Source organism: Artemia sp. Qi Xiang Cuo, chromosome 19, assembly GCF_049724085.1.
Source record: "Artemia sp. Qi Xiang Cuo chromosome 19, ASM4972408v1, whole genome shotgun sequence".
Classification (NCBI taxonomy): Eukaryota; Metazoa; Arthropoda; class Branchiopoda; order Anostraca; family Artemiidae; genus Artemia; species Artemia sp. Qi Xiang Cuo.
Window position 1 is genome coordinate 11291481 of NC_142812.1, and position 26523 is coordinate 11318003.

Here is a 26523-nt window from a genome sequence, read left to right on the forward strand (position 1 = left end):
ACTCAAAGTTTCGATTGCAAAATCGATAGGAAACTCAGTCTCAGTGGTGTGGCTGAATATTTCACATGTTTTAAAATGTGACAAACATTTACATATAGTTACGATTGAAACAGTATCAATTTTTTCCAGAATGATTTGATATTAGTGTATAAATCAGGAAGATGCTGGTTTTCTCCTTGCAATCTCAAATTCAGTTTGTTCACATGTTTTGTCAAATCAACATAGAATGCTAACTTTCACAGCCATGTGTTGTTTTGTAATTCAGCAAGAGGGCAATGCTTTTCATTCAAAACAATTTCAATCACTGCTCGAAGTTCAAAAAAGCACTGAAGGACTTTCCCACAACTAAGCCAACATACTGCAGTATGATAAGGTAAGTCATTTTCTCTAATCTCTTCAATAAATTGTCGGAATTGTCGGTGATTCAGCCCAAAAGATCTGAAAAAATTAACAGTTGATATGACTGGTTTCAGAACTTCAGACGTATCCAAACATTTTCCGCACAGACTGTTGATGAATGATACAATGTAAGACTAATGGTTTTGAACCACCATCATTTTCTACAGCCTTTGACACAAGAACGACCACTCCTTTATCTTTCCCACTCATGTTTTTGCCTCCATCAGTTGTAATACATTTCAAGTTTTTCCATCAAAGGTTCTTTTTATTAATGGCCATTTCAACTCCTTAAAAATATCTGTACTGGTAGTTGTGCCATGAATACTATACATATCAAGAAGTTCTTCATGCACTTCATAGCTTTTATCTACTCCTCGAATATAAATCAATACCTGAGCAGTATCTGACACATCCGTTGACTCATCCAAGGCCAAAGAAAACCACTCAACATGTCCATTTTTGTCAAACAGTTGAGAGGATATATTTTCAGCGATGTTTTCTACCCTTCGAGCCACAGTGTTTGCTGACATACTGACAGTTTTTAATAAATTTACCCTATCAGGGCACATTTCTTCGGCTACTGCAATTATGCATTCTTTGATCATTTCTCCATTGGTGAATGGTTTTCCACGTTTCGCAATTCCAAGAGCCACACGAAAGCTGGCAGGAGTTGCAGCCTCTTGTTCAGTTTTGAGTTTTGTAAATGAAGACTGCTGCAATTTCAATCCATGCTTCATAGCTTCGAATTTTTTTGTCTGCAAACTTCCTGTATACTTTGAGTAATTTTGAAAATGTTTTGTTTCATAATGACGTTTAATGTTACATTCCTTGAGAACGGTTATGCTTTCATTGCAAATCAAACATAGTGCCTTGTTACTGGGCTCAATTACAAAATACTGAATGTTCCACTGATCTTTGAATTTTCTGCATTCACTCCTGTTTCTCCACACCCTGTTCTCTACAATCTGGTAAACCGAGATAATTCCCGAAGATTGGCGGAAGGGTGTCATTATCCCTTTATGAAAGAGGAAAGGTTCTAGAAGTGACTGCTCGACCTACCGTGGAATAACCCTACTGTCTGTCCCGGGAAAACTTTTCTCAATGGTCCTGCTAGATCGATGTCGAAATATCATTCGTAAAATCCGGCGACCGGAGCAAACTGGTTTCATGTCGGACCGTTCAACCATCGAGCAGATTTTTACAATCCGACAAATCATAGAAAAAACCACGGAGTTCCAACAAAAAGCTTTTTTTACCTTTGTCGACTTCCGTGCTACGTTTGACTCAGTGGACCGAGAAGCTCTTTGGCGGATTCTAGAATCGACAGGCCTCCCTGAGAAATACTGCAGACTCTTCAAAGCTCTACACCATGGGACGGAGAGCTGTGTTCAATTGAACGACCGCTGCCGCCCGTTCTTCCAAATCACAACAGGAGTGCGCCAAGGATGTGCAGTTGCCCCAGAGCTCTTCAATGTCATCATAGACTACGTTATGACAAGGACTACTTCAAGTCTCAGCTTTGGACTCAAGTTTGAAGATTGTGTCATTACAGATGCTGATTTTGCTGATGATTTGGCCATTCTGGCGGACTCCATGGAGCAGTTGCTGGAAGCGCTTCGAATCCTACGAGAAGAGGCTGCAAAAGTAGGACTGCAGATAAACTGGACTAAACGAAAATTATGGCCATAGACCCATCCTTTCCTGCTGCTAATCCTTCAGTTAGCCTGGATAGCACCACTAGCATCGAAGTTGTCCAAAGGTTCACCTACCTGGGCTCCATAGTTTCTTCAGATGGCTCACTTCTTTCTGAACTACAAGCGATAATATCCAAAGCGTCTTCTGCCATGGGCAGACTGAACTGTCACCTCTGGTGAAAACCAAACATCAGTCACACAACAAAGCTGCGGATTTTCAACGCCCTCGTTGGCTCTGTGATGCTCTATGGAGCTGAGACATGGCAAGCTTCAGCCGCAACCCTCAAGGCAATTGATGTCTTTCAGTCAGAGAGCCTGAGGAGGATTGAAGGTTTATGATGGTTCGACTTTGTCAGCAATGAGAAGCTGCTGCAGCTCACCAAGCAGTCTCGGTTTTCAACCCAAGCAGCCGAGCAAACACTACGATGGTCTGGACACCTACTTTGAATGCCTCCACACATACCTGCGAAAACGATCCATGACATCAACCCTGTCAAAGCCGGTTAGAAGCGACCTCGTGGCCAACCAAAAAAACGATTGTCTGACAGCCTGTCCGAGTTCCTTACAATGGCAAATATCAGGTTGAGCGATGTGCAAATGCTTGCCATGGACCGAAGTGGATGGAGGAGGCAGATGTCACTCTACGCCAAGCAGCGCCCGGCAGGAGACATAAGTCAAAGTAAGTAAGTAAAAGACTATCAATTTTTTGCTTCTTTTCCATACTACTAAATTATGCACAAAAGTAACAATTCAAATCAAAATACTGTTACAAAGACGTCTTAAACTTAAACACGCAGAAACACGTTTTAAGGAGGTACGCACTATTTTGTTTCACAACAGTGTCATAGGAACTGATTTGTGGTTGCGCCACTAGCCTTCTTATATAATCCAATTGCTACCATCTAGAAGTGAGTTTCTGCTTGTGTCCACCAGATGTCGTGTCACGTTACTCCTCATGGCTTGTACTCTAGGACTAATCTAGAAATTACAGATAATGAAAGGACAATTAATAATATGCAGTGTTGCTGTTTTGTGGACTTTAGTCTGATTTGCAGCCTTTTCTAAACTTGCATACTTTTTCGGACTTTTTTTTTCATCAGTGAACTATTTCACTTTTTACCATCGGCAACAATGACAATATGGTTTTGGCCCTTGGAACTTACTGGAGTAATCAGTATGGCCCTGAGGCTGAAAAGTTTGGAGACCCCTGTACTAATGCATTAGCTAACTAGTTGACTATTAAGGTCTTGGTTACACATACACTGAAGCTTGAAATAGCCAAATATTCAGCTACAAATAGAGCCTATATATAATGTAAAATTAGCCAACCAATTGTTCTTTGTGTTCTTGGATATCCTGCCCATTTGTTACACTTCTGTGACTTATTAGCTAGCAATTCTGTTTCTTCTATCAAAAAGTTCATGGTAATAAACTGTATAGTAAGAGTGACTTGTCTCAATAGTAACTGAAACTCTAAAAAACGAAATTTTTTTATAAATAGATACATCAAAAGAATCAGATTTTTATGCTGATTTTAAATATATAAGTTTCATCAAAAGGTACAAGCCTGGGAAAATTTGCCTCGTTTTCGAAAAAAAGGTGAAAACATCCCCTAAAAGTCAGAGAATCTTAATGAAAATCTTGCCATCAGATTCTGCACATCAGAGAACCTTACTGTAGAGGTTTCAAGCTCCTATCTGTAAAAATGTGGAATTTTGTATTTTTTGCCAGAAGAAAGATCACAGATCACATTTATTTGCCTTTTTCCCAGGGATGATTGCATCAACCCAGAGGTCCTGGAATTTTGCGAGAGGGCTTACATTAACAGAAATTATAAGTTCTAGTGCCTTTTTTAATCAAAAAAAAAAAAAATAAAAATGAAAGCATTTTTTAGAAAAAAAAAACTGCATTTTAGATGTCTCTTTATATTTTCAAAGATATTTGATTTTTTAAGCAATCATAACCATACATGAAGTAATAAGTGATGTGACATAGGATTTAACATCAATTGTGTACTCATAACCAAACCATATATGATGTAATGAGTGATGTTACAAAAAAAATTGAAAAAATCAATTTTTATTTTATTTTAGTTTTAGTTCAGAATTGATAAAGTTATAAACTGCAAATACATTTATGGTATCTGAGCAATAATTTTAATCTTGTTATTTAAACTGGAAAAGTACCTGACAATTTTAAAATTAGTTTTATTTTTGGTTAGGTTTTTGTTACCTGATACTAACAAAATATGTTTGCTATCATTTACATGGTGGCAAAGAACCTTTTGTCATAAGTTTAGAAGAACTCTGGTGAAAACAAAAGCTGTTTGAAATTTTTAAGGATTGTTTTTGGTCAAAGAGGCCTTTAAGGCAGCCAAAAAATTATTGGTGAAAACCAAACATGTTCTTTGTTTGCAAGAACCTAAATATATTGTAATTCTTGTTTTAGTTAAAAGTACATAATACTTTTTATTTAATTTTCTACAAAAATTTTATACTTGCCTCAGTGTGATGGGCTTGATTAATTTTTTTAAAAGTTCCTGAATTCCCTCAAAAATGACATCACAGCAAAACTGACATCATTTTGAGGTGTTTCTGAAAATTGGTTTTCAAAATAACATTTTATATTAAGACTAGAGAAAATAATAATTACCATTCCTGAATCAGCTACTATGGAAAATAATAATTATCATTCCTGAATCAGCTACTATGGAAATAATAATTACCATTCCTGAATCAGCTACAAAGGGAAATAATAATTACCATTCCTGAATCAGCTACTAAGGAAAATAATAATTAACATTCCTGAATCAGCTACTAAGGAAAATTAGAATTAACATTCCTGATTCAGCTACAAATGGCAATTTTTTCTCACTAGCAAGTTTTATTTTCAATCAATCATTTTATTCCTGCTCATTTTACATGAAATGGTAATTTGGCCCAAAAAGCTTAGCTTTTTGTGGGCCACAAAAGGAAACAAAGGAAGGAGAAAAGGCCTTCCCCCTTCCCCCAAACCTTGCACCTACCCCTTACTTTTTTTGGGAATTGGTGCCACTGGACTAAACTACAAAAAGACCCACCAAGAAACTTCCTTTTCAGAGAGATAGATGGACATCAGAAGGGAAAGGGTTCCATAGTTCACAGCATTCACAGGATTCATCAACAGCAGCTCAGACCTCTGAGCTGCTGTTGATGAATGTATAGGTAAAGTAAATCTGTGAGATTTACAACCTAAAGAGGACAAGTGCCTATCTGAGCTTATCCATGAATGAAACTGCTGTAGAGATGGTGGAAATGTACCTGGGTGACTTTAGAAACATGCTTTTAAACTTTTGGTTACTACAAGCTGTTTTGAACCCTTTTAGGCCTTTAAGGATTAAAATGTAATTTCCCCCAGAAGCAATTATTAAATTGTGAAAGAGCATTTTTATCCCTGCTAAACTATGTTGTAAACTGCAAATTTACCAGCTAATCTAAACTCAATTTAGACATAAGAAGGATCTCAATAGCCAACTAGTTAGCTAATTCTATAGTGTATATAGATACCTACTGATAGCTCACTTATTTAAACTCAATTTTATATATATATAGGATCTTAATAGCCAACTAGTTAGCTAATCTGATAGTGTATATAGAACTCTGTGATAGCTGACAAGTTGGCTAATTCAGACTGAAGTGCATATATAACATATATTACTGAGATCTAATAGCCAACTGGTTGGCTTATTTTAGCATTTTATAAATATGCTGTCAGTCATGTTAGCCACCTAGATGGCTAGAAAAAAACAACTTTTTATATCCTATGTTTGGCATTAGGGTAAATATTTTGCTGTTCATATTATTGACTTACAAATACTGAACATACCACTCAATGCATTTTTTATGCTCTTTCTAAATTTAAAAGTCACCCCCCCCCCCTAATAAGCAAATATATACCCTGAGTTGGTAGATATAGGGAGTGGGGGTAAAATTCATTTTTGGCAAAAGTGATTATTAGGCCTATATTTGGAAAGAGCAAAAAAAAGACCTCAAGTGGTTTGTTCTCTTTATTTGTAAGTCAATAATATGAACAGCAAAATATTTACTGGCATTAGAGTTTTTCTCTGTAGGCTATATAAACTATACTTTTTATATCAGCTGTGTGGTGGATATCCCAAAAAGCAATAGTGTACAAAAAGCATTGATTAGGTTAGCTGAGATAAGCCTATTTGAAAACAACTGCATAGGGTTTACCATGGCCCTAATAATTAGAGCTTTTGGTATGAGCCTAGAGAAGGAAACATGTTAAAAAAACAATTCATAATTCATAATATGCACAATAATTAGGCCCTATAGCCTAGCTAAGACATTTTGCATGCAGCCCTGCTATAGCCTACTTTACCTCCAACACCCTCCCCCCCCCCCTTATATGCAAATATATAGCCCAAAGTATTTAATTTCAATGCATTTTGTCACCCTTCACCTGCTTCTTGTTTTGTCACAGTTGCTTCAATTTACAGGTACATGGGTTAGAGCAAGAGATGCATTGGGAGAATAGATGGGAAGTTCATAAATTTGGCTATATATTTGCAAATTAGGGGAGTTGGGGGTAAATCATAGCAGGGCTACATGCAAAATTTGGGTTGTTGACTTTTTTTGCAGAATATGAAATATTCTGCATATTATGAAGTAGCATGTGAACTAATTTCTTCAAATATTTCCTTCTTCTATTCTTGAAATTTATTCTTAGCCTAGCATTCTATTCTTAAAATTTTCATCTACAGATCAAAACAGCTAATGGAGCCAGAAAGCACCAAAAACAAAACTGGAAATGCAATTTTACATGCAAAGAAACTAAAATTCCGAGGTGTAGCTAAGATCAATTCCAAAAAACTAGAATTTGCATAGCTAAACATCCTCTCAATGACATCCAAACCATTAGGAAAAAATAGATCTTCACTAACTTGGTTCATCTTACAAATTAGGCCTATGCTACCTTTATAATTTACAGGAAAACATGTTTTATTCAAATTAGATTTATCTGGGCAAAAATGCCAATGACATTTCGAAAATCTCACACATCATCCAAACGATCATGCCGAAAATGGCTAAAAGTTACACCCAAAGACCAAGCACAAATGAGAAGGTAGTTGTGGTTTCATATTAATATTTCTGTGAATTTTCTTACTTTTACTTACATGGTGTTCAGAGCTATGTCTATTTAGGTTTAGCCTCTAAACACGAGATTTAGCCAGACAAAATAAGTGTTGCCGCTTATACCGCATTCTGCGGTATAATACCCGCAAATTGGAGAAAAATGCCGCACTTTTTTCTGGTTATACCGCATACCGCAATAATACCGTGAAAAGACTTTGATCAGCGTATTTGTACCGCGAAATGACTTTTATCACTGACTAAGTAATATCAACGTGCGGGAAAAGCGACAAATGTTTGTTCTCTCCTTCTAATGAAATTTGCCTGAACAGGCTACTGCGGAGCTCGCGAGAATTCAAACTAGTAATTAACTTGATTCCAAGAGCAAATATTATTCATATCAGTCAGGTGCCTGAATGAAAGTAATTTTCAACCATTAATATGTTAAAGGTGGGTGTACAGCCACTGCAAAGCAGAGCAAATGCTATACTAAAATTGAGTAAATAAGTAGTCCCAGGCTATCCTATCTTGCTTCTTTTGAGCATTACCTTTCCACTTTTACAGCCCAACAGGCTGAAGAGTATACAGTAAAAGAAGTTCTTGTAAATATGTGTGTAATTCGGAATGCAGAACAATGGTTAAGAAATAAAAATGCTATTTCATTTAGAACTTAATTCTGTACACAAATATAGGCTAACATTCATTTCCTGTAGAACATGCATTCCAAAATTTAGAAAATTTAAAAATAGATGTATGGTTAAAGTTTTAACTGATTTCTTATTGCATATCATTCATTCAAATCAAATATGAATGCAAAGTTGCTGTCCAGAGGAAGCAGGTTATAAGCCACTTATTCCTTCTTGTAGACTAGGCTGTTTCTTTGGTTCCATTGGGCAGCCCATCTGTAACCTTTATTGTCAGTGGTTAATGAAAATACATGGATATCCTCGTCTTCTCAGACTCTGCCACTTGTTCATCACTTTTATCCAAAAACCAAAAGGAGACCACCATTGAAGCAAGGCTTGCCTCATTTCTTGTTGAACATCGATATACCCTATTCGGTTACTGACAACTTGTTGAAGTTCGTGAAAAGTATGCCACGGCCGAATTTGCAGAGCCATGCTAGTCTGATTAGAATAAAACCAACCAACATTGCTAACAGGCTCTGGCATTTCACTTTCATGAAGATCTTCTTTTCAACCAAGAACTAACCTTTTCTTACTGGATATTGACTAGACAATAGATCAGTCTGTAGTAAAACAACACAGTTTGTGTCAGTTTCTGTAATATCATAATGGATTTAGTGGTATATTTACTTGCTCTGTTAGAGTTTAAACGTGGATCATTGTCTGTTATTTTCTGTCAGTTGGTTGGAGGGATGGACTATGTTAAGAAGACAGGCGTTCTCATACAGAACTAGATTGGAGATAGCACCACCAATGGGAATAAATCACTTAATTAAGAGGTTTGTTGAAGAAAAATAACAAGGGGTTACAGTTATGAAGTTTAACTGTCATTAATATGCCCTGGTTGGAAGTCATAATTGTAAAAAAAAATCCAAGTGTCTGAAAGTTTTATGCAAACATTTTTGCAATCACTTTTAACACAGTGTAAAAGGACAAGATGCATATAGGAATAAATGTCTCTGAGTCTTCACTCGGGTGGAACAACACATATTCCTTGCTTTGGCTCCCACCTGTTGGCTATCATTTGAAAATTCGACAAGGCGTATTCTCGAGTTGTGGGATGCTCACACGTTGTATTGGGACTCTTGTTATTAAATATCTCTCACATGTGAACATCAAACCAATTCTAGATCGTTTTCGCTTCTCTGAAAAGATAAATGACTTCCTCTATTTTCTGTCCCTCCAGTTACGAACTAAGAGTTCCTAGTCATCAGTAATTATTTTCATACTATACCTCTGGCATATGGAATAAGGCAAAGATGGACCAGGAATGGCAGTTCATATTGAGTGTGACTTTGTTAAAACGAAAAAATAGTTAAAAAGAGAGGAAAACGAGGATTTTACAAGCCAGTGAAATTATTTTTTCGTTTTATCATGGTTAGCCAGTGTGGTCTCAGAAATTATTTAGTGTAACTTTATCTGAAGATGTAAATCGTGAAAATTTGGACGCCACTGCCATAGTGGTATATTGGTGCCATATCCTTACACTAAAATCTGCAACTGGAGCAGCTATATTTGCAAACGTTTCAAAATTAATACAATACTTTTTTCATTCCCAATATCAAATGTCATTATTGAGCGCCGTTTTTGTTCTTTAGAGGAAGTCAAAAATGACATGCAAAATCATCTTAGTTCAATAAAACGTCAGTAAAATCATCTTAGTTCAATAAAACATCAGCAAAATTATCTTAGTTCCATAAAACGTCAGCGAAATCATCTTAGTTCATTAAAACGTCAGCAGATTCATTTGCTAATTTTTTCGTTGACATTAAAAGGGGACTGTGGTCTGAACCGTCAGCAAAAAGGTAGGTCAAGCCATGAAAAAGGGGGGGGGGGGCTAGAACTGAGACGTGTTAAACGTGTACTTCAAGTGAACGGTAAAGCATCCTCAAGTGGCAGCACTGCTGTGAATCAAAATGTTTTGTATAGTGCGGTCAATGTAGGTCTTGACGAACGTGACCACGCTGTCTTATACCGAGTGACCTTTGTCTGGCGAATGATTCGTTTTAACGTTTTAGTACCTTTAATATGATAATTGTCATTAAAATCTAGTCGTGATGATAGTAACGCTCTTTTGCTAGCCATTTCGCTTTCTATTTTTCCATATTTTTTTCAGACTATGTCACATCTCAGGGTCATTATACATTATTTCTCCCATAAAAGCTGCAAGAGTTACTTTTGCTATAAAAAAATGGTCTTAAGGTCACCACAAACCCAGTTAGTGCACATGAAGCTAGATGCAATCTTTTCAAGCCTAGTTCTCATGCCTCCAAATATCTTCAACATTTGATTTGGATCAGTTATTTTAACTAGGGTTTGTCCCGGTGATAGACTCAAGCTTCGGTAAAGAAAGTGGGGGGGGGGGGATTCAAGAAAAAAAGTTACAAAAATTATGTCTTGGGCACTTATGTAGACAAGGGTGTCACTACATTCTTTGCTTTGGGGCAAGGGAAGGAATAAAAATATGCTCAGAAATCACAAACAGAACAATACTTAGGATTTTTTAAAGCAAGTAAATAATATGCTCTCCCGAAAAGTTGAAAATTGTTGAAAAGTATCGCTACAAATTTTATTATTCTTTACATTATTTTTCTTTAAAATATATTTTAAGGAAGCAAGTTGTGTAAAAACTGCTTCTGTAGGGCAAAGCGTCTAAAATTAAAATTAAAAAGGGAAAAACATGAGCATCTTGTTCGAGAATGTCGTTTTGCATATTTGCTGAGCTAGTAAAAACTTTTCAATCTAGCATTCTCGTCTTTTAGAGTGTGTCAAACTGTCTACTTAAAAAAAAAAAGAAAAAACGTGGCGGAAGACTGGAAGTATAGACTCGCATATTTGTCTTTTTTTTTCGTTTTCAAGGCCGGTATATCAGAGGATCAAAAATAGAAAAATGGGACAAAAACGACAGTATACACAGTATTACCAGAGAAAGCGCCGAAAATGAAACAAATATTGATACATAAATTTTTAATCTAGTTTAAAACAGAAAAGAGTACATTATCCTGCTTTCACTTTTCTAGAGAACGGGGGGTCCGGATGATCTATTAGTGATAAAGAACGGGTGAGAGTTCCAGAAACTGGGAAAAAGATGTGAATTTATCTTTGGGGACTGTTTTTCCCTTTCTTATATGGGGTCGGAATCTGGGGGATGTCCCTTTTCATTTTTATTCTACCTTTCTTGTTCAAAGTTCAAGGCAAAATCCACCGCTTAAAAAAGAAATAATAAAGAATAGGATCCATTTCCTAGAAAAGTAGCAAGGAATTAATTGCTTTTAAAAAACAAGTTTTTTTTAAACTAGTGACCACGTATTTGCATTACGGGTATCAAAATATACCATAAATTATACCGAGTTCGGTAAAAGGATACCGCAAAACACCGCTTTTTTCATCGGCCGGCACCGCTTTTTGGTATCGGTCAAGTGGCAACACAGCCCTGACAGTTCCCATTCACATATGAAATTCAGTGCTTGGTTACAGCGAAGCATCCACTTCTTGAATATAGAACTTTCGGCATAGGATTCAAAATTCTACCAATAAGAGAGTTTCAATTGCATTTTATTCAGCATCTGCATCTAAATGCCTCTGGCTGAACTTTCAAGCCAAAAACAGTACTACTACTATAACCAACAACTCACCGCAGCACCAAGCCCCCTGAGGCCAATACGGCTACGCACGCTCCTCCTCCATCCCAATCTGTTTAAAGCCTCCCTTTTAACACCCTCCCAGGAAGTTCCTATTTCCTTTAAATCTTTCTTTATGACGTCCTTCCACCCCAGACGAGGACGATGGGCTTTACATTTAGCCCTAGACGGTTGGCCGAAAAGGACAACCTTCGGCAATCTATTATCTTTCATTCACACAACATGCCCTAGTCACTTCAATATTTCTTTCATCATAGCCCTAGAAATCGGGATTGAACCACATTTTTCGTACAGCCTACTGTTTGAAATACGGTCAATCAGCCTGGTACTTAGGACAATCCGTAGGCAATTTCTCTGGAAAATATCTAGCAAATCTTCATCCGCTTTTTGGAGCGCCCGAGTTTCAGAGCCATATTTGACCACTGTGATCACTCTGGCTTCTAAGACTCTAATCTTGGTTTGCAGACTTATCTCCCTATTCTTCCAAATTTTTTTAACTGTGAAAAAGCACCCTGAGCCCTGGCTATTCTACTTTTAACATCTTCACTGCTCCCGCCTTCTTTATTAATAATACTACCCAGGTAAGTGAAGCTGTCCACCTGATCAATCTTTTAGTTACCCAGCGTCACCTTTTCATCTTCACTCATTCCTAGCTTTAGTGACTTAGTCTTCTTAACATTAATTTTCAAACCTATTCTAGCACCATGAACTTGCAAAACCTCTAAAGATTTATTTGTTTTGCTCACACTTTCATCTAGTATGCTTACATTATCAGCATAATCTAAGTCCAGGAGACCTTTCCCTCCCCATTTGATTCACTGGTCTCCCATTGCCTTTCCTGTGCTCCTTAAGACAAAGTCCATCAAAAATAATCCATATATAGGAGGATATAAAACAACCCTGCTTAACTCCTGATTTAATACAAAACTAGCTGCTAACCTCATTTCATACGTTAACAGCAGGAGTGTTATTCTCGTATATGGCGCTAATCACTATTTGTCTGATATACCATACAAGGATCAGACCTTTGCTAACGTTCTTCTATTAACAGAATCGAACGCTTGCTCATATTCCTTAAAACTGAGGAACAAAGATGTTTGACAACTTAGGCACTTCTCAATTATTAACCTAAGAGTGAAAATATGGTCGATACGTCCTCTACCTTATCTAAAACCGCACTATTCTTCTCTTAAAACTTCGTCTACACTATCTCTCAGTCTAAAAAGTATCATATTACTAACTAATTTGCTACCTACAGAGACCAGACTAATGCCATGGTAGTTACCGTACTCACTCTTATCACCTTTCTTATAGAGTGATTTAATTAAGGTTTTCCTAAAATCGTTAGGTACTTCCTCTTTTTCAAAACTCATATTCATAATCTTCAGTAACTTTTTCATAACCTCAGAACCACCATATTTAAAAAACTAATTTACCACACTATTAGCACCTGGAGCGTTATTTTTTTAATCCTTTTAGTAATGTCACTAATTCTTCCTCACAAAACAAATCATCCTTCACATCCAAGGTATCACAAAATTTTCCCTTTTCCTCTATACCTTTTCCTTCAACTCTATGTTCTGCCCATGTCTCTTTAACTCTTTCCTTATCACAAATTGTGGCCCCGCTCCTATCATAGGCAGTGCAATAGCACTGCCTAAGTCAAGAACGGTGTTGGCACAAGCTATTATTTTTTTTTCTTCGTTTAAGGCCAGGGCACTTCGTATCGAAGGAGGTGTCGTAGAAACTTCGAAAAGGGCTCATTCGATTGGAAATTAGAGGGGCTAGTGCCCTTTTTAATAGTCGAAAGTTATTGGAGGGCAAATAGCCCCCCCCACGTCCATCATTCCCCTAAACACATCCAATCAAAATTTTGAGATAGCCATTTTGTTCTGCGTAGTTGATTTCCAGATTGAAAATATGTTTTTGAGGAAGTCACACCCCACATCGGTCAGGGTAAGGGTTTTATGTTATGCCCTGGGGGCATTCAAGAACGATGTTGGCGCAATGTATTATTTACTATTTTTTTCCTTTAGACCAGGCCACTTCGTATCGAAGAAGTTGTCATAGAAACTTCGAAAAGGGCTCATTCAATTGGAAACCGGAGTGGCTTGTGCCCTTTTTAATAGTCAAAAGTGAATGGAAGGCAACTAAGACCCCTTCCACGCCCAACATTTCCCGAAACACATCAAAACGAAACTTTGAGATAGCCATTTTGTTCAGCGTAGTTGATTTCCAGATATAAATTTAGAATGAATTTGAGGAGGACACTCCCCCACAGCCTTCAGGGCAAGGGTTGTAAGTTATGCCCTTGGGGCTTATGAGCTTTTTATAGAAAGCGTTGTCGTAAAAACTTCAAAAAACGCTCATTCGATTGGAAATTGAAAGGTCCAGTGCCCTTTTTAATAGTCGAAAGTGATTGGAGGGCAACTAACCCCCCTCTCACGCCTACCATTTCCTCAAACACATCCAATCAAAATTTTGAGATAGCCACTTTGTTCAACGTAGTTGAAAGTTCTGAAAATTAGTTTTTTGAGGATGACAACCCCCCCACAACCCTCATGGCAAGGGTTGTAAGTTATGCCCAGGGGCATATAAGGTTTTTTATAGAAAGCGTTGTGGTAGAAACTTCAAAAAGGGCTCATTCGATTGGAAATTGAAATGGCTAGTGCCCCTTTTAATAGTCGAAAGTGATTGGAAGGCAACTAAACCCCTTCCACGCCCACCGTTTCCCCAAGCACATCCAATAAAAATTTTGAGATAGCCACTTGTTCCATGCAGTTTAAAGTTCAGGAAATTATACCTTTGAGCAGGACAACCCCCCACAGTCTTCATGGCAAGGATCATAAGTCATTGCCTGGGTGAATATAAGTTTTTATTGTAATGTTTGTCGTAGAAAATTGAAAAGGGGCGCATTCGATTGGAAATTCAAAGATCTAGTGTCCTTTTTAATAGTCGAAAGTGATTTGAGGGCAACTAACCCCCCTCTCACGCCCACCTTTTCCCCAAATACATCCAATCAAAATTTTTAGATAGCCATTTTGTTCAGCGTAGTTGATTTCCAGATAGAAATTACGTTTTTGAGGAGGACACTCCCCCACAGCCCTCAGGGCAAGGGTTGTAAGTTATGCCCTGGGGTCATATAAGGTTTTCTAGAAAGCGTTGTCGCAGAAACTTCAAAAAGGGCTCATTCGATTTGAAATTGAAATGGCTAGTGCTATTTTTAATAGTCGAAAGTGATTGGAAGAAAACTAACACCCCTTCCACGCCCACCATTTCCCCAAAAAAATCCAATCAAAATTTTGAGATACCCATTTCGTTCCACGAAGTTTATAATTCAGGAAATCATACCTTTGATTAGAACACTCCCCCACAGTCTTCAGGGCAAGAGTTATAAGTTATGCCCTGGGGGCATATCAGTTTTTATTAAAATCCTTGTCGTAGAAACTTGCAAAAAGGACTCATTCGATTGGAAATTTAAAGGGCTAGTGCCCTTTTAAATAGTCTCGAAAGTTTTTTGAGGGCACCTAACCCTCCTCTCATGCCCAAATTTTCCTCAAACGCATCCAACCAATATTTTTAGATAGCCATTTTATTCAAGGTAGTTGAAAGTTTTGAAAATTAGGTTTTTAAGGATAACAACCCCTCCACCCCTACAGCCCTCAGGGCAAGGGTCGTAAGTTATGGCCTTGGGGCATATAATGTTTTTTATAGAAAGCGAGGTTGTAGAAACTTTAAAAAGAGCTCATTCAATTGAAAATTGAAAGGGCTACTTCCCTTTTAATAGTCGAAAGTGATTAAAAGGCAACTAACCTCTCTCACGCCCACAATTTCCCAAAACATATCCAATCAAAATTTTGAGATATCAATTTTGTTCAACGCAGTCGAAAGTTCTGGAAATTAGGTCTTTTAGGATGATAACCCCATCAGAGCCAGAGGGGGCATATAAGGTTTATATGGAAAGTTGTTTTATAAATTACAAAAAGGGCTCATTTGATTGGAAATTGAAATTGCCCTTTCTAATAGTCGAAAGTGAGTGGAGAGTAATTAACCCCCCTCTCACGTCCACCATTTCCCCAAACACATTCAATCAAAGTTTAGAGATAGCCATTTCGTTCAACGTAGTTGAGAGTTCTGGAAATTATCTATTTAATTATGACAAACCCCCCAGAGCCCCCAGGGCAAAGGTTGTAAGTTATGCCTTGGGGGCATATAAGGTTTTTGTAGACAGAGTTGTCGTAAAAACTTCCAAAGGAGCTCATTCAATTTGAAATTGAGAGGGCTAGGGTCCTTTTTAATAGTCGAAAGTGATTGGAGGGCAACTAACCCCCCTCTCACACCCACACTTCCCCCAAACACATCCAATCAAAATTTTCAGATAGCCATTATGTTCAACGGCAGAAAGTTCTGGAATTAGGTCTTTGGAGATGGAACCCCCCCCCCCCACCCCCCAGTCCTCAGGGCAAGGGTTGTAAGTCATGATCTGGGGGTATATAAGGTTTTTTTTTAAAGCGTTGTCGTAGAAACTTAAAAAGGGCTCATTTGATTGGAAATTAGAAGGGCTAGTGCCTTTATTAATAGTTGAAAGTGATTCGAGAGTGACTAATGCCCCTTTCACACCCACCATTTTCCAGACACATCCAATCAAAATTTTGAGATAGCCATTTTGTTTAATGTAGTTGACAGTTCTGGAAATTTGGTCTTAGAGGATGACAGCCACCCTCACAGCCCTTAGGGTAAGAGTTATAATTTATGCCCTGGGGGCATATAAAATGTTTATAGAGAGCGTTGTCGTAGAAACTCAAAAAGGGCTCATTCGATTGAAAATCGAAAGGCCTAGTGCCCTTTTTAATAGTCGAAAGTGATTGGAAGACATTTTTATAGTAAAGATTGATGTGGCTATAATGTATTATTTTTGTTGTTGTTGTTCTTTAGACGTGGGCACTTCGTATCGAAGGAGTTTTCGTAAGAACCTCGAAAAGGGCTCATTCGATTGAAAATAGAAAGGGCTGATGCCCTTTTTAAGATTCGAAAGTGATTGAAAGGAAACTAATCCCCCTCCCTCGTCCACCCTCCCATTTCCCTTTATGTTTAAAAACTAAATTTTGCCTTAAGATTAAATCAAATTGCACTGTGTTAATGCTAATTCCCAATAAGGCATCTCAGCAGTATCCCAAAACGACTGAGTGTATTATGTTCAAGCTTTCGGGGCTACTTCTGCTCTTAAAATTTAACCAAATCAAAATGGCGTAAGTGTATCCAAGCTATCAAGGAAAGTAAACAGATCTTTTTTTTTGCGAATAGTATCAAGTTTTCCATTTCAGGTCAACTAGAGGAGGTATGAAACTAAATTAAACACTACTATTTGTGTCCAGATTTTTAAAAGTGTGTATGTTGATAAACATTGAAGAAAACTTTTCTCCAGCATACAAATAGCAGGGCATACTATAAATTCTTAAAAAAAGAAAAGATTTAAAGTATTATTTTCTTTTTCCCTGAAAAGACTATGTCAATATAAAACGAACAGAAATTAATTTAAAAAAAACTTTTTCCACAAAATAAGTTTTTCAAGGAAGTAAAGAACTCCATTAAACAAAAAATGAGCAAAAATAAAATCCAATAATCTACCAAGCGTGAAACTATCACAAATCAGCATCGATAAATAAATGAAACCCAAAACGAACAGAAATTACAATAAATAACGTAGTCAAACTCAAAACGAGCAGAAATTAACATAAGTTGGGCTCAATACTCGTATGCCTTCCCAAGGCCAGAACATAATTTGCACTTTACTGAAAAAATACAAATTAATATGCATTGTCAGTTTAATATACATATACTGATATTTAGTAATCAAAATGTTAATATTATTTGATTTATTAAAATTATAAAAGTAAAAACATTTACATTTTTTTCAGTAAAGTGCAAATTATGTTCAGGCCTTGGGAAGGCATAGGGGTTTTGAGCCTAACTTATGTTAATTTCTTCTCGTTTTGAGTTTGACTCGGTGTTTTATTGTAGTTTCTATTCGTTTTGTGTTTCATTTATTTATCGATTCTGATTTATGGTAGTTTCGCGCTTGGTAGATTATATGATTTTATTTTTGCTCATTTTTTGTTTTTGGAGTTCTTTACTTTTCTTTGAAAAAAATTATTTTGCGGAAAAAGTTTTTTTTTTAATTAATCTTTAACTAAGACAAGTCCGGATTGACTACTCCCTCTCAGTTTATTAACATGCAAGTACAATACTTAACTGTTATGCAGAAAGTTACAATGTTGTTTTTTAAAGGGGGGGATATTTTTTACATCAAAGCAGCATACAAAGCATACAATATATAAATATTATATATATATATATATATATATATATATATATATATATATATATATATATATATATATATATATATATATATATATATATATATATATATATATATATATATATATATATATATATATATATATACATATATATATATATATATATATATATATATATATATATATATATATATATATATATATATATATATATATATATATATATATATATATATATATATATATATATATATATATATATATATATATATATATATATATATATATATATATATATATATATAGTATATCACTCAGATAATTCTATCACTCAGATAATTCTTGTACAAGCCCCTTCTCCTCTTTATTAAACATAAAGCTTTTTCACTAATATTCTTAGATGCAGAACGATGTTTCTTCCGTAAGACACCTTCAACAACTTCACAAATTATTTTTCTAAAATTATTCCAACCATCTTCCACATTGTCAAATTTTAAACTCTTAAGTTTAGTATTCAACTGTAACTGGAAAATTTCTCTCAAATACTCATCCTGGAGTCTACCAGCATCATAACTTCCCAGGAGGTAGTTATCCTTCTGAAATTTCAGCTTTAAATTAACCTTAGACACCACTAGATGGTGATCTTAACTTTTAACATCAATAACAGCACTCCTATATACCCTAGCATCTTGTATTGATCCTGCCAGTCTTTGGTTTACTATAACGGGAATTTTTTCATCTGGGAAGACACATCCCCAGGTTCCCGTGACGCCCTGTTTAAAGACACTCTAGTTTTAAACGCGTCCCTACCCTGCAATACAACTGGTCACAAGAGCAGGTGGATGTAATGGATTCCGGCCAAAGCCCTGTTTTAAACGCATCCCTATTTCAAGTGATTGGCAGGTATTACGCCATATTGAATGTTTACCTACGTAATTGGAGTTGAGGGTCTTGCGTAACTTGATAGATTTATTGGGGGTGACGTTATGTTACGTAACTTGATAGATTTATTGGGAATGGCTAAATATCACGTGACATGCTAGATTTGGGGGCCTGTAGGGAATCCCGCTTGTAATTGAGGAGGAGCACATGAGGGTGTTACGTAATGACGGTGACAAGCAGGGGAATTTTATTAAGACATTTTTTCCATGACGTTTTTGTTCAAGAGGTTTCAAGACATTTAAAGAAATTTATCTTTAAGTCGTTTCAAGACGCTTCAAGACACCCCAAGACGTTTTCTAAGACACTTTTCTTCAAGATACTTCAAAACATTTCAAGACTTTATTTCCAAGAATTTTTTTCAACATTTCTTTAGTTCTTATATAATGGGGAGCATTTACGGATGACACATTCTAACGTGACCTGTCTCTTCACAGCCCGTGGGGCACCCCCGGTTGTAGGTGAGAAGGATACACACGCAAGGTGTTACATAATACTATTTAAGATTATATTTTTCATTCAATATATTTTTTTTTCAGGGGACCTTTATATTCTACATTTTTTGTCCCCATTCGGACTCGAAAGGCCATTTTCATCCAAAGCAATGGAGAGGTAATCATCTGGACTATCAACGCTTTTCTAATATTATGGTTCGGCTAATACATTTTATGGAATAACCTTTACACGCAAGGAGAGCCCCCTTAGGAAAACTACGTGTTTCCTATATCTGCAACAATTGACACGCAGAGGGGGGCAACTGATAATTAGAAATTTCTTAAATTGTGTATTACCTGCTCGTTAAGTAATGCTTTTAGAGTGTGTTGCCAGATAATAATGCAGGCTCTTCTTAGCGTATTTTTTTAGTAATAAAGGTAAGAGGGGCTTAGTTACTTAGTTACTTAGGTCCTCCTGAGCCATTTGAGGTGCATAGGGCATCAACGAAGCCTCGGTATACGTTACGCATTGGCGCTGCGGTAAGTACATCCTCCCACTGGGGTTGTAGTGATGTGTCAGCACTGCGTAGATCACGATCGTACGTGCGTCTGAGCGTGTTCTTTGGTCTTCCCCACTGTCGACGCCCACGCGGCTGCCATTGTTGAACCTGGTTCAGAATTCTTGAGTCCTCCATGCGAAAGACGTGGCCAAGATGGCCCCATCTCTTCTTCTTAATCACTTCAGTAATAAGCGGCTGGCCAGTTTTTCTGCGGACCTCAATGTTACTGAATCTTTGACGCCAACCGATATTTAGCATACGTTTCAAGCACACATTTTCAAAAGCTACGAGTCTTTTCTCTGTCCCAACATCTAGTTTCTAGCACTCACTGGCATACAATAGCACGGACAAAACGTTGCTATTAAGAAGTCGCAGCTTTAGTGCAAGCGAATACTTCCTTGATTTCCATACTGACTTAAATTTGTTGAAAGCAGCGTTTGCCATGCCAATTCTTCTCTTGACCTCATTTTGCACTTTTCCTGTTTAATCGAACCAGCTTCCAAGGTTTTTAAATTCATGGACTTGTTCAACTCTACGATTTTTGTGCAGGAGCTCGACTGGCGAGCCTGATGTTGCCATTGATTTAGTCTTGTCCATGTTGATGCTTAGGCCAACTTTCTCCGCTTTAACGCTCACTTTATTAAGGAGCTCCTGGAGTCACTGCTTTGTCATTTCCAGAAGTGCCATATCATCCGCAAAGTCAAGGTCTGAAAGGATTTTATTTCCGACTGTTATTCCGAAGCCAGCCGCTTCTCTCAAAACATATTCCTTTAAAATTAGAAATAAAAAGGGTGATAAAACGCATCCCTGTCGCACTCCTGACATAATTTTGAAGTAGCTAGTTGTTCCGTTCTCTGTCTTTATGCAACATTCTGTATTTTCATAAAAGGCCATGATCAAACTTATTATTTTTTTGGGGAAACCATAATACTGTATTTCCCAGAGTGTGTCACGGTCCACGGAATCGAAGGCCTTTTCAAAATCAATGAAGAGCATGCATACTTTGTTGGACCACTCATTTGCTGAGTGGTGAGGGGCTACTAGATGCTTAAATTGCGTAAGTGTTTACGTATTGAAGATTCGTTCTGGAACAAGGAGTCTAAAAAACACAGGCCTTTTTAAATACTAAATTTATTGATAAAAACACTATAAAATCATGAAATCACAGAAAAAGTACTTAAAACTCAACAAACAGAAAAAACAAAACATGAAATAGCCTGACATAGGATAAAATATAAGCAAAAACATGCGTTAAATAAAGAAAGATGAGGCTCCTTGCAGACAATTCCTGAAGGTAAGGGTTGTTATTAGAGCTAATTTAAGCCCTATTGAGGTATTTATGGGAGCTATTAATGATGGGCCCAGATGGGCCCAGGATTGCACACAGCCCCAATTCATGGAGGTCCCAGAGACTTCTTGCTGTCTGGTTCTAAGCCGGCTTAAGCACTTAGGCGTAGACTTGACAAGATGTGTGACCTCCGTTCTGCACTGGTAGCCGGGATTATTGATTTTCCTGATGTGGAAATAATTTCATTGATTTAAATAACATGAAAATTGGAACTTGGAATATTAGGACGTTAAAAAATGACTATCGTATCGATATTCTGACTGACGAATTCAGACGATTCGAACTGGATTTATTAGGAGTTTCAGAAACTCATATCACAGGTGTAGGAAGCATAAAATTAGGTGATATAGAATTTGTTTACTAAGGAAGGAAGGATGCGGTACAAAGACAGGGAGGAAGGCTCGTGATAAATAAGGAAGCTGCTAATTCTTGTTTAGGCACGGAAGGAATTAATAATAGAATACTCAGTGCTCCTTTTATGACTAGAAAGTTCAGGGTATCAGTTATAGTAATATACGCCCCTGTAGAACCGACTGACGGAGATACTAGTGACTCAGATGAATTTTACTTACAGTTACAGGAGCAAATAGACAAGGTCCCAGGTAGAAACATGATGTTATTACTGGGAGATTTTAACGCCCAGGTTGGTAGAAATAGGGATAGATGGTATCCCACCCTAGGTAAACTAGGTGTAGGCAAAGAAAACAGTAATGAATACTGACTTTTGCCATGTTATACGCACAACAATCTAGTTAAAACCAATGTAGTGTTTTGTCTAAAATTACTCATAAGTTAACATTGCATTCACAAGATGGAAAGACAGCAAACCTTAGCGATGATGCAGCAGTATACAAAACACTGGCAGGACCAATCCAAGATACTAGGGTATGAAGGAGTGCTGTTATTGATGTTAAAAGTAAAGATCACCATCTAGTAGTGTCAAGGGTTAATTTAAAGCTGAAATATCGGAAGGGTAACTACCTCCCCGGAAGTTATGATGTTGGTAGACTCCAGGATGAGAATTTGAGAGAAACTTTCCAGAAACAGTTGAATACTAAACTTGAGAGTTTAAAAGTTGATAATGTGGAAGATGGTTGGAATAATTTTAGAAAAATAGTTTTTGAAGTTGCTGAAGGTGTATTAGGGAAGAAAGTTAGAACTGCAGCTAAGAATATTAGAGAAAAAGTATTATGTTTAATAGAAAGGAGAAAGGACTTGTCCAAGAATTATCTGAGTGATAGATCGTATGAAAACAAAAGAAATGTAAGGAAAGTGGAGAAAGCATTAAAATTTGAACTAAGGAGATGTGAAGCGGAGGCCATGGATAAAATTGCCGAGGATCTTATTGATGGACTTTGTTTTAAGGAGCACAGGAAAGGCAATGGGAGACCAGGGAATCAAATGGGGAGGAAAAATTCTCCTGGACTTGGAATATGCTGATGATTTAAGCATCCTAGATGAAAGTGTGAGCAAAATGAATTAAGTTTTAAGTGGTTTTGTGAGTTCAGGGTGCTAGAATTGGTTGGAAAATTAATATTAGGAAGACTAAGTCACTAAGGCTAGGAATAAGTGAAGATGAAAAAGTGACGTTGGGTAATGAAAAGATTGATCAGGTGGGCAGTTTCACTTACCTTGGTAGTATTATTAGTAAAGATGGTTGGAGCAGTGAAGATGTTAAAAATAGAATAGCCAAGGCTCAGGGTGTTTTTTCACAGTTAAAAAAAGTCTGGAAGAATAGAAAGATAAGTCTGCAAACCAAGATTAGAATATTAGAAGCTACAGTCATGACAGTGGTCAAATATTGCTCTCAAGCATGGACGCTCCGAAAGGCGGATGAAGATTTGCTAGATGTTTTTCAGAGAAATCGCTTAACGATTGGGTATAGGATAGAGCCTTTAAAATCTGTTCCCAGGAATTTCTGGATTCAGAATTGTTATACTTGAGGGATATTTTATTTTGTAATAGTTATCCTATTAAGTTCATTGATAAAATAATTGAAAATAGACGGGCCAAACATAGTAGTAGGGTTATTGAGGTTTCTCAGTCTTTAGATTTAGTTGTATCAAAAATCTTCATTTCATTACCATATGTACCTGGTTTGGGGGAGAAACTTTCACAGGTTTTACGTAAATTTGGTATTGATACATGTTTCCAATCGCTGAGGCCAATGGGTAGTTTTTTAGTTCTGGTAAGGATTTAACTCGGGGAAATTTAGTAAGTGGGGTGTATAAAATTCCGTGTTCTTGTGGGAAGTTCTATATTGGTAGGACTCACCAACAATTTGTTGAAAGGTTTATTGAACACCGTAATTCAATAGAAAAAACCCTATAATTAAGCAAGCCTCCAGAAACTTTCGTTTCAGCTTTAGCAGAGCATATTTGGCTTCAGCCAGACCATTTTGTAAAATTTGATGAAGCCTTGGCTATTTCTAATGATAAGGGGTACACCCAATGGGCCAGGGAAGCCATAGAAATTAAAAAACATATGTTTGCTAACCTTTCCATAAATAGGGACACGGGTAATTTAAATATTGACCCAATTTATGATAACCTTCTAAAGAGTGAATCAATTGTCAATAAGGGAGTAAAGATTTTAAATAATCACCAGGGGACTATTTTACCTGTTAGACCAAAACGATTTGCTTCAGTAATAGCTAACAAAAGGATTATTTGGCAACTGAATAATTAAAGTAATTTACAGTTTTTTTATTTTTCCTCAGTTACTCTGGTGTCCTCACTTAATTAAATCTATTTTTTTAGCATCTTTTCCCTACGTGTATTTTTTTGCGCCGTTTGTACATTTTTGTTGTTTTTTTTTTTTTTTGTGGGTGCGTTTTTTGGGTTTTAGTTTTATCTTGTTTTTTTTTTTTTTTTTGTGTGTCTTTCGTGCTGAAGACGCCTTGTTTGTATACAGGCGAAATATCCGCGTTGTTTTGTTTGTTTTGTTTTTCTTTTATCTACACTAGCCACAGTCTCGTGTTGTTGGTTTTTTTGTTTTTTTTTTTTTTTTTTTGTATTTTATTTTTTTTTTAGAGATTTTTCTCTTTGTTGGTTTTTTGAAGACTATTTGTTTCGGCCAACCATCTAGGGCTAAAAGGAAAGCAGGTCGTCCCCATCGGGCGTTGGGGGACGTCATAAAGAAAGATTTAAAGGAAATGGGAACTTCGTGGGTGGGTGTAAAAAGGGAGGCTTTGAATAGTTTGGGATGGAGGAGGAGCGTGCGTAGCTCTGTTGGCCTCTGAAGCATGGCTCTGAAGCATGGACGCTCCGAAAAGCGGATGAAGATTTGCTAGATGTTTTCCAGAGAAATTGCTTAAGGATTGTTCTGGGTACTTGTCTGACTGACCGTATTTCAAACAATAGGCTATACGAAAAAAGTGGTTCAATACCACTCTCTAGGGCTATAATAAAAGAAAGGTTGAGGTGGTTAGGGCATGTTGTGCGTATGAAGGATGACAGATTGCCGAAGATTGTTCTTTTTGGCCAACCATCTTGGGCTATACGCAAAGGAGGTCGTCCCCGTCTGGGGTGGGAGGACGTCAAAAAGAAAGATTTAAAGGAAATGGGAACTTCGTGGGTGGTTGTAAAAAGGGAGGCTTTGGATAGATTGGGGTGGAGGAGGAGCGTGCGTAGTTTTGTTGGCCTCTGGCGGCTTGGTGCTGCGGTGAGTTGTTAGTAGTAGTAGTAGTAGTATTAATGAAAACACAACGTTTCTTTGAGCCAAGACTATGTACCCCCAGTTGACAAGCGCACATTTAAATGATATTTTCTCTTCAAATTACTAATAATCTCATTAGACACACATTTAAGCCCTATTAAGATATTTTTGAGGTCTTTTAATGAAAACATCTCGTTTCTTGTTGTCAAGACTATGCACCTCCAGTTGACAAGCGCATATTTAAATAATATTTTCTCTTCAAATTTCCCATAATCTCGCTAGAGGTAAATTTAAGCCCTATTAAGAGCTTTAAACTGAAATGCCTTGTTTCTTTGGGGCAAGACTTTGCGCCCCCATTTGACAAGTGCACATTTCAATAACATTTTCTCTTTAAATTTCACATAATCTCGTTAGAGATAAATTTAAGCCACATTATGATATTTTAAGGGCTTTAATGAAAATGCCTCATTTATTTGACTTGATGTTAGATTTCTCCCTCCCCCTCCTCCACCATAATGAACTTTTAACACTACCCACCTTAACTTCAAGCTGTAGAACATGTTAGTCCAAGCGGTTCACACCACCGCGACAATATGTGGGTGCCCCGTGACAACTCTATGATACACATTATCATTCCTATGACATGTTCCAAATATTTTCTTAATAAAATTATGCTTAGAGTCCATTGATTCGTGTTTTTGTAAGCCACCCCTCAATGTGATGCCCTTCATGGCAATTCAAGCTACCATCGCATTAAGTGGCAATTCACCACCCCCTCCTCCCCCCCCGTGGCATCCACGTGGCACTTGTCACCCCCTAAAACATTTTCAAACTTATTCCTGCAAAAATAAGCTTATAAATCTAAAATTGAATACTGTTTTTGTTTGAACCGAGGGACTTAACATTTCACACATTTCACTGTTACAACGTGAGAATCCAATGCAATTCACGCACTTAGAATTTAGAACATTTCTTGAACGAGTCTTCTCCTTATTTCCAGTAGTTCGGACTTTTGCCCCTCCCCCTCCTGATTCCACAGTTTCGATTCCACCAATTCTGCTCCGAGTTCTGGCACTTCCTGATTTTACATTCTCACTACCATTTATGGACTAATTAGGAATCTCGTTAGTAACAAACTCACTCCTTTTTTATAGAATAATTCAGATCGTTGTATTTAATATATTTCACAGTTGCATTTAATCCGTCTTGTAATCTTTGTTTATGCATTCTACCCACTTTTGCTGTGAAACATGACTGTTCTTCCGACTTGAATTTGTTTAATGATACAATATGTCACGCAAAAATCTCGTCCAATTCTAGGGTTAGTCGGCGACCCCTTGTAATTTCTACTGCAGCATTAGGCATTTTAGATTTCATTTTGCCATTTTTAGCGCCTTCAATATCCAATAGTGCAAAAGGATCAATTACTAAAGAATAATATCCTCGATGTTGACATACAGAACCCTTTTTTAATACTTATGCAAAGTCACGCAAGACCCTCAACTCCAATTACGTAACAACCAAAAGTAAACATTCTCTATGGTGTAACACCTGCAGGATGTTTAAAACAGGGGTGCGCTTGCATTGCAGGGGCGTGTCTTCAAGAATCCAGGGCGTCATGGGAATCCTTCCTATGTGTGCCTTTAAAAAAGGGCTGCGTTTAAAAGAGGGATGCGCTTGAATGCTGCCTATGTGTGCGTTTAAAACAGG

At 37.0% G+C, this 26523-nt stretch overlaps 3 protein-coding genes across 3 annotated transcripts in view; all 3 read right to left on the bottom strand.

Annotated features, from left to right (window-relative positions):
- Positions 1 to 7101, bottom strand: part of LOC148940492 (uncharacterized) — a 200655-nt gene extending 193554 nt beyond the window's left edge. The window contains exon 1 of the mRNA XM_089104870.1: positions 7068 to 7101. The gene's annotated coding sequence lies outside the window, so the exon portion shown is untranslated. The remainder of the gene's footprint in view (positions 1 to 7067) is intronic.
- On the bottom strand, positions 639 to 1136 carry LOC148940493 (EPM2A-interacting protein 1-like). Its single transcript, XM_089104997.1, has one exon. It carries the CDS (start codon positions 1134 to 1136, stop codon positions 639 to 641), a length of 498 nt encoding a protein of 165 aa, XP_088961123.1.
- A 12608-nt stretch (positions 7102 to 19709) lies between the features above and the next one.
- Positions 19710 to 20066, bottom strand: LOC148940494 (uncharacterized). The gene has a single exon (XM_089104998.1). The coding sequence runs from the start codon at positions 20064 to 20066 to the stop codon at positions 19710 to 19712; it is 357 nt and encodes a 118-aa protein (XP_088961124.1).
- Between the last annotated feature and the right edge of the window lie 6457 nt (positions 20067 to 26523).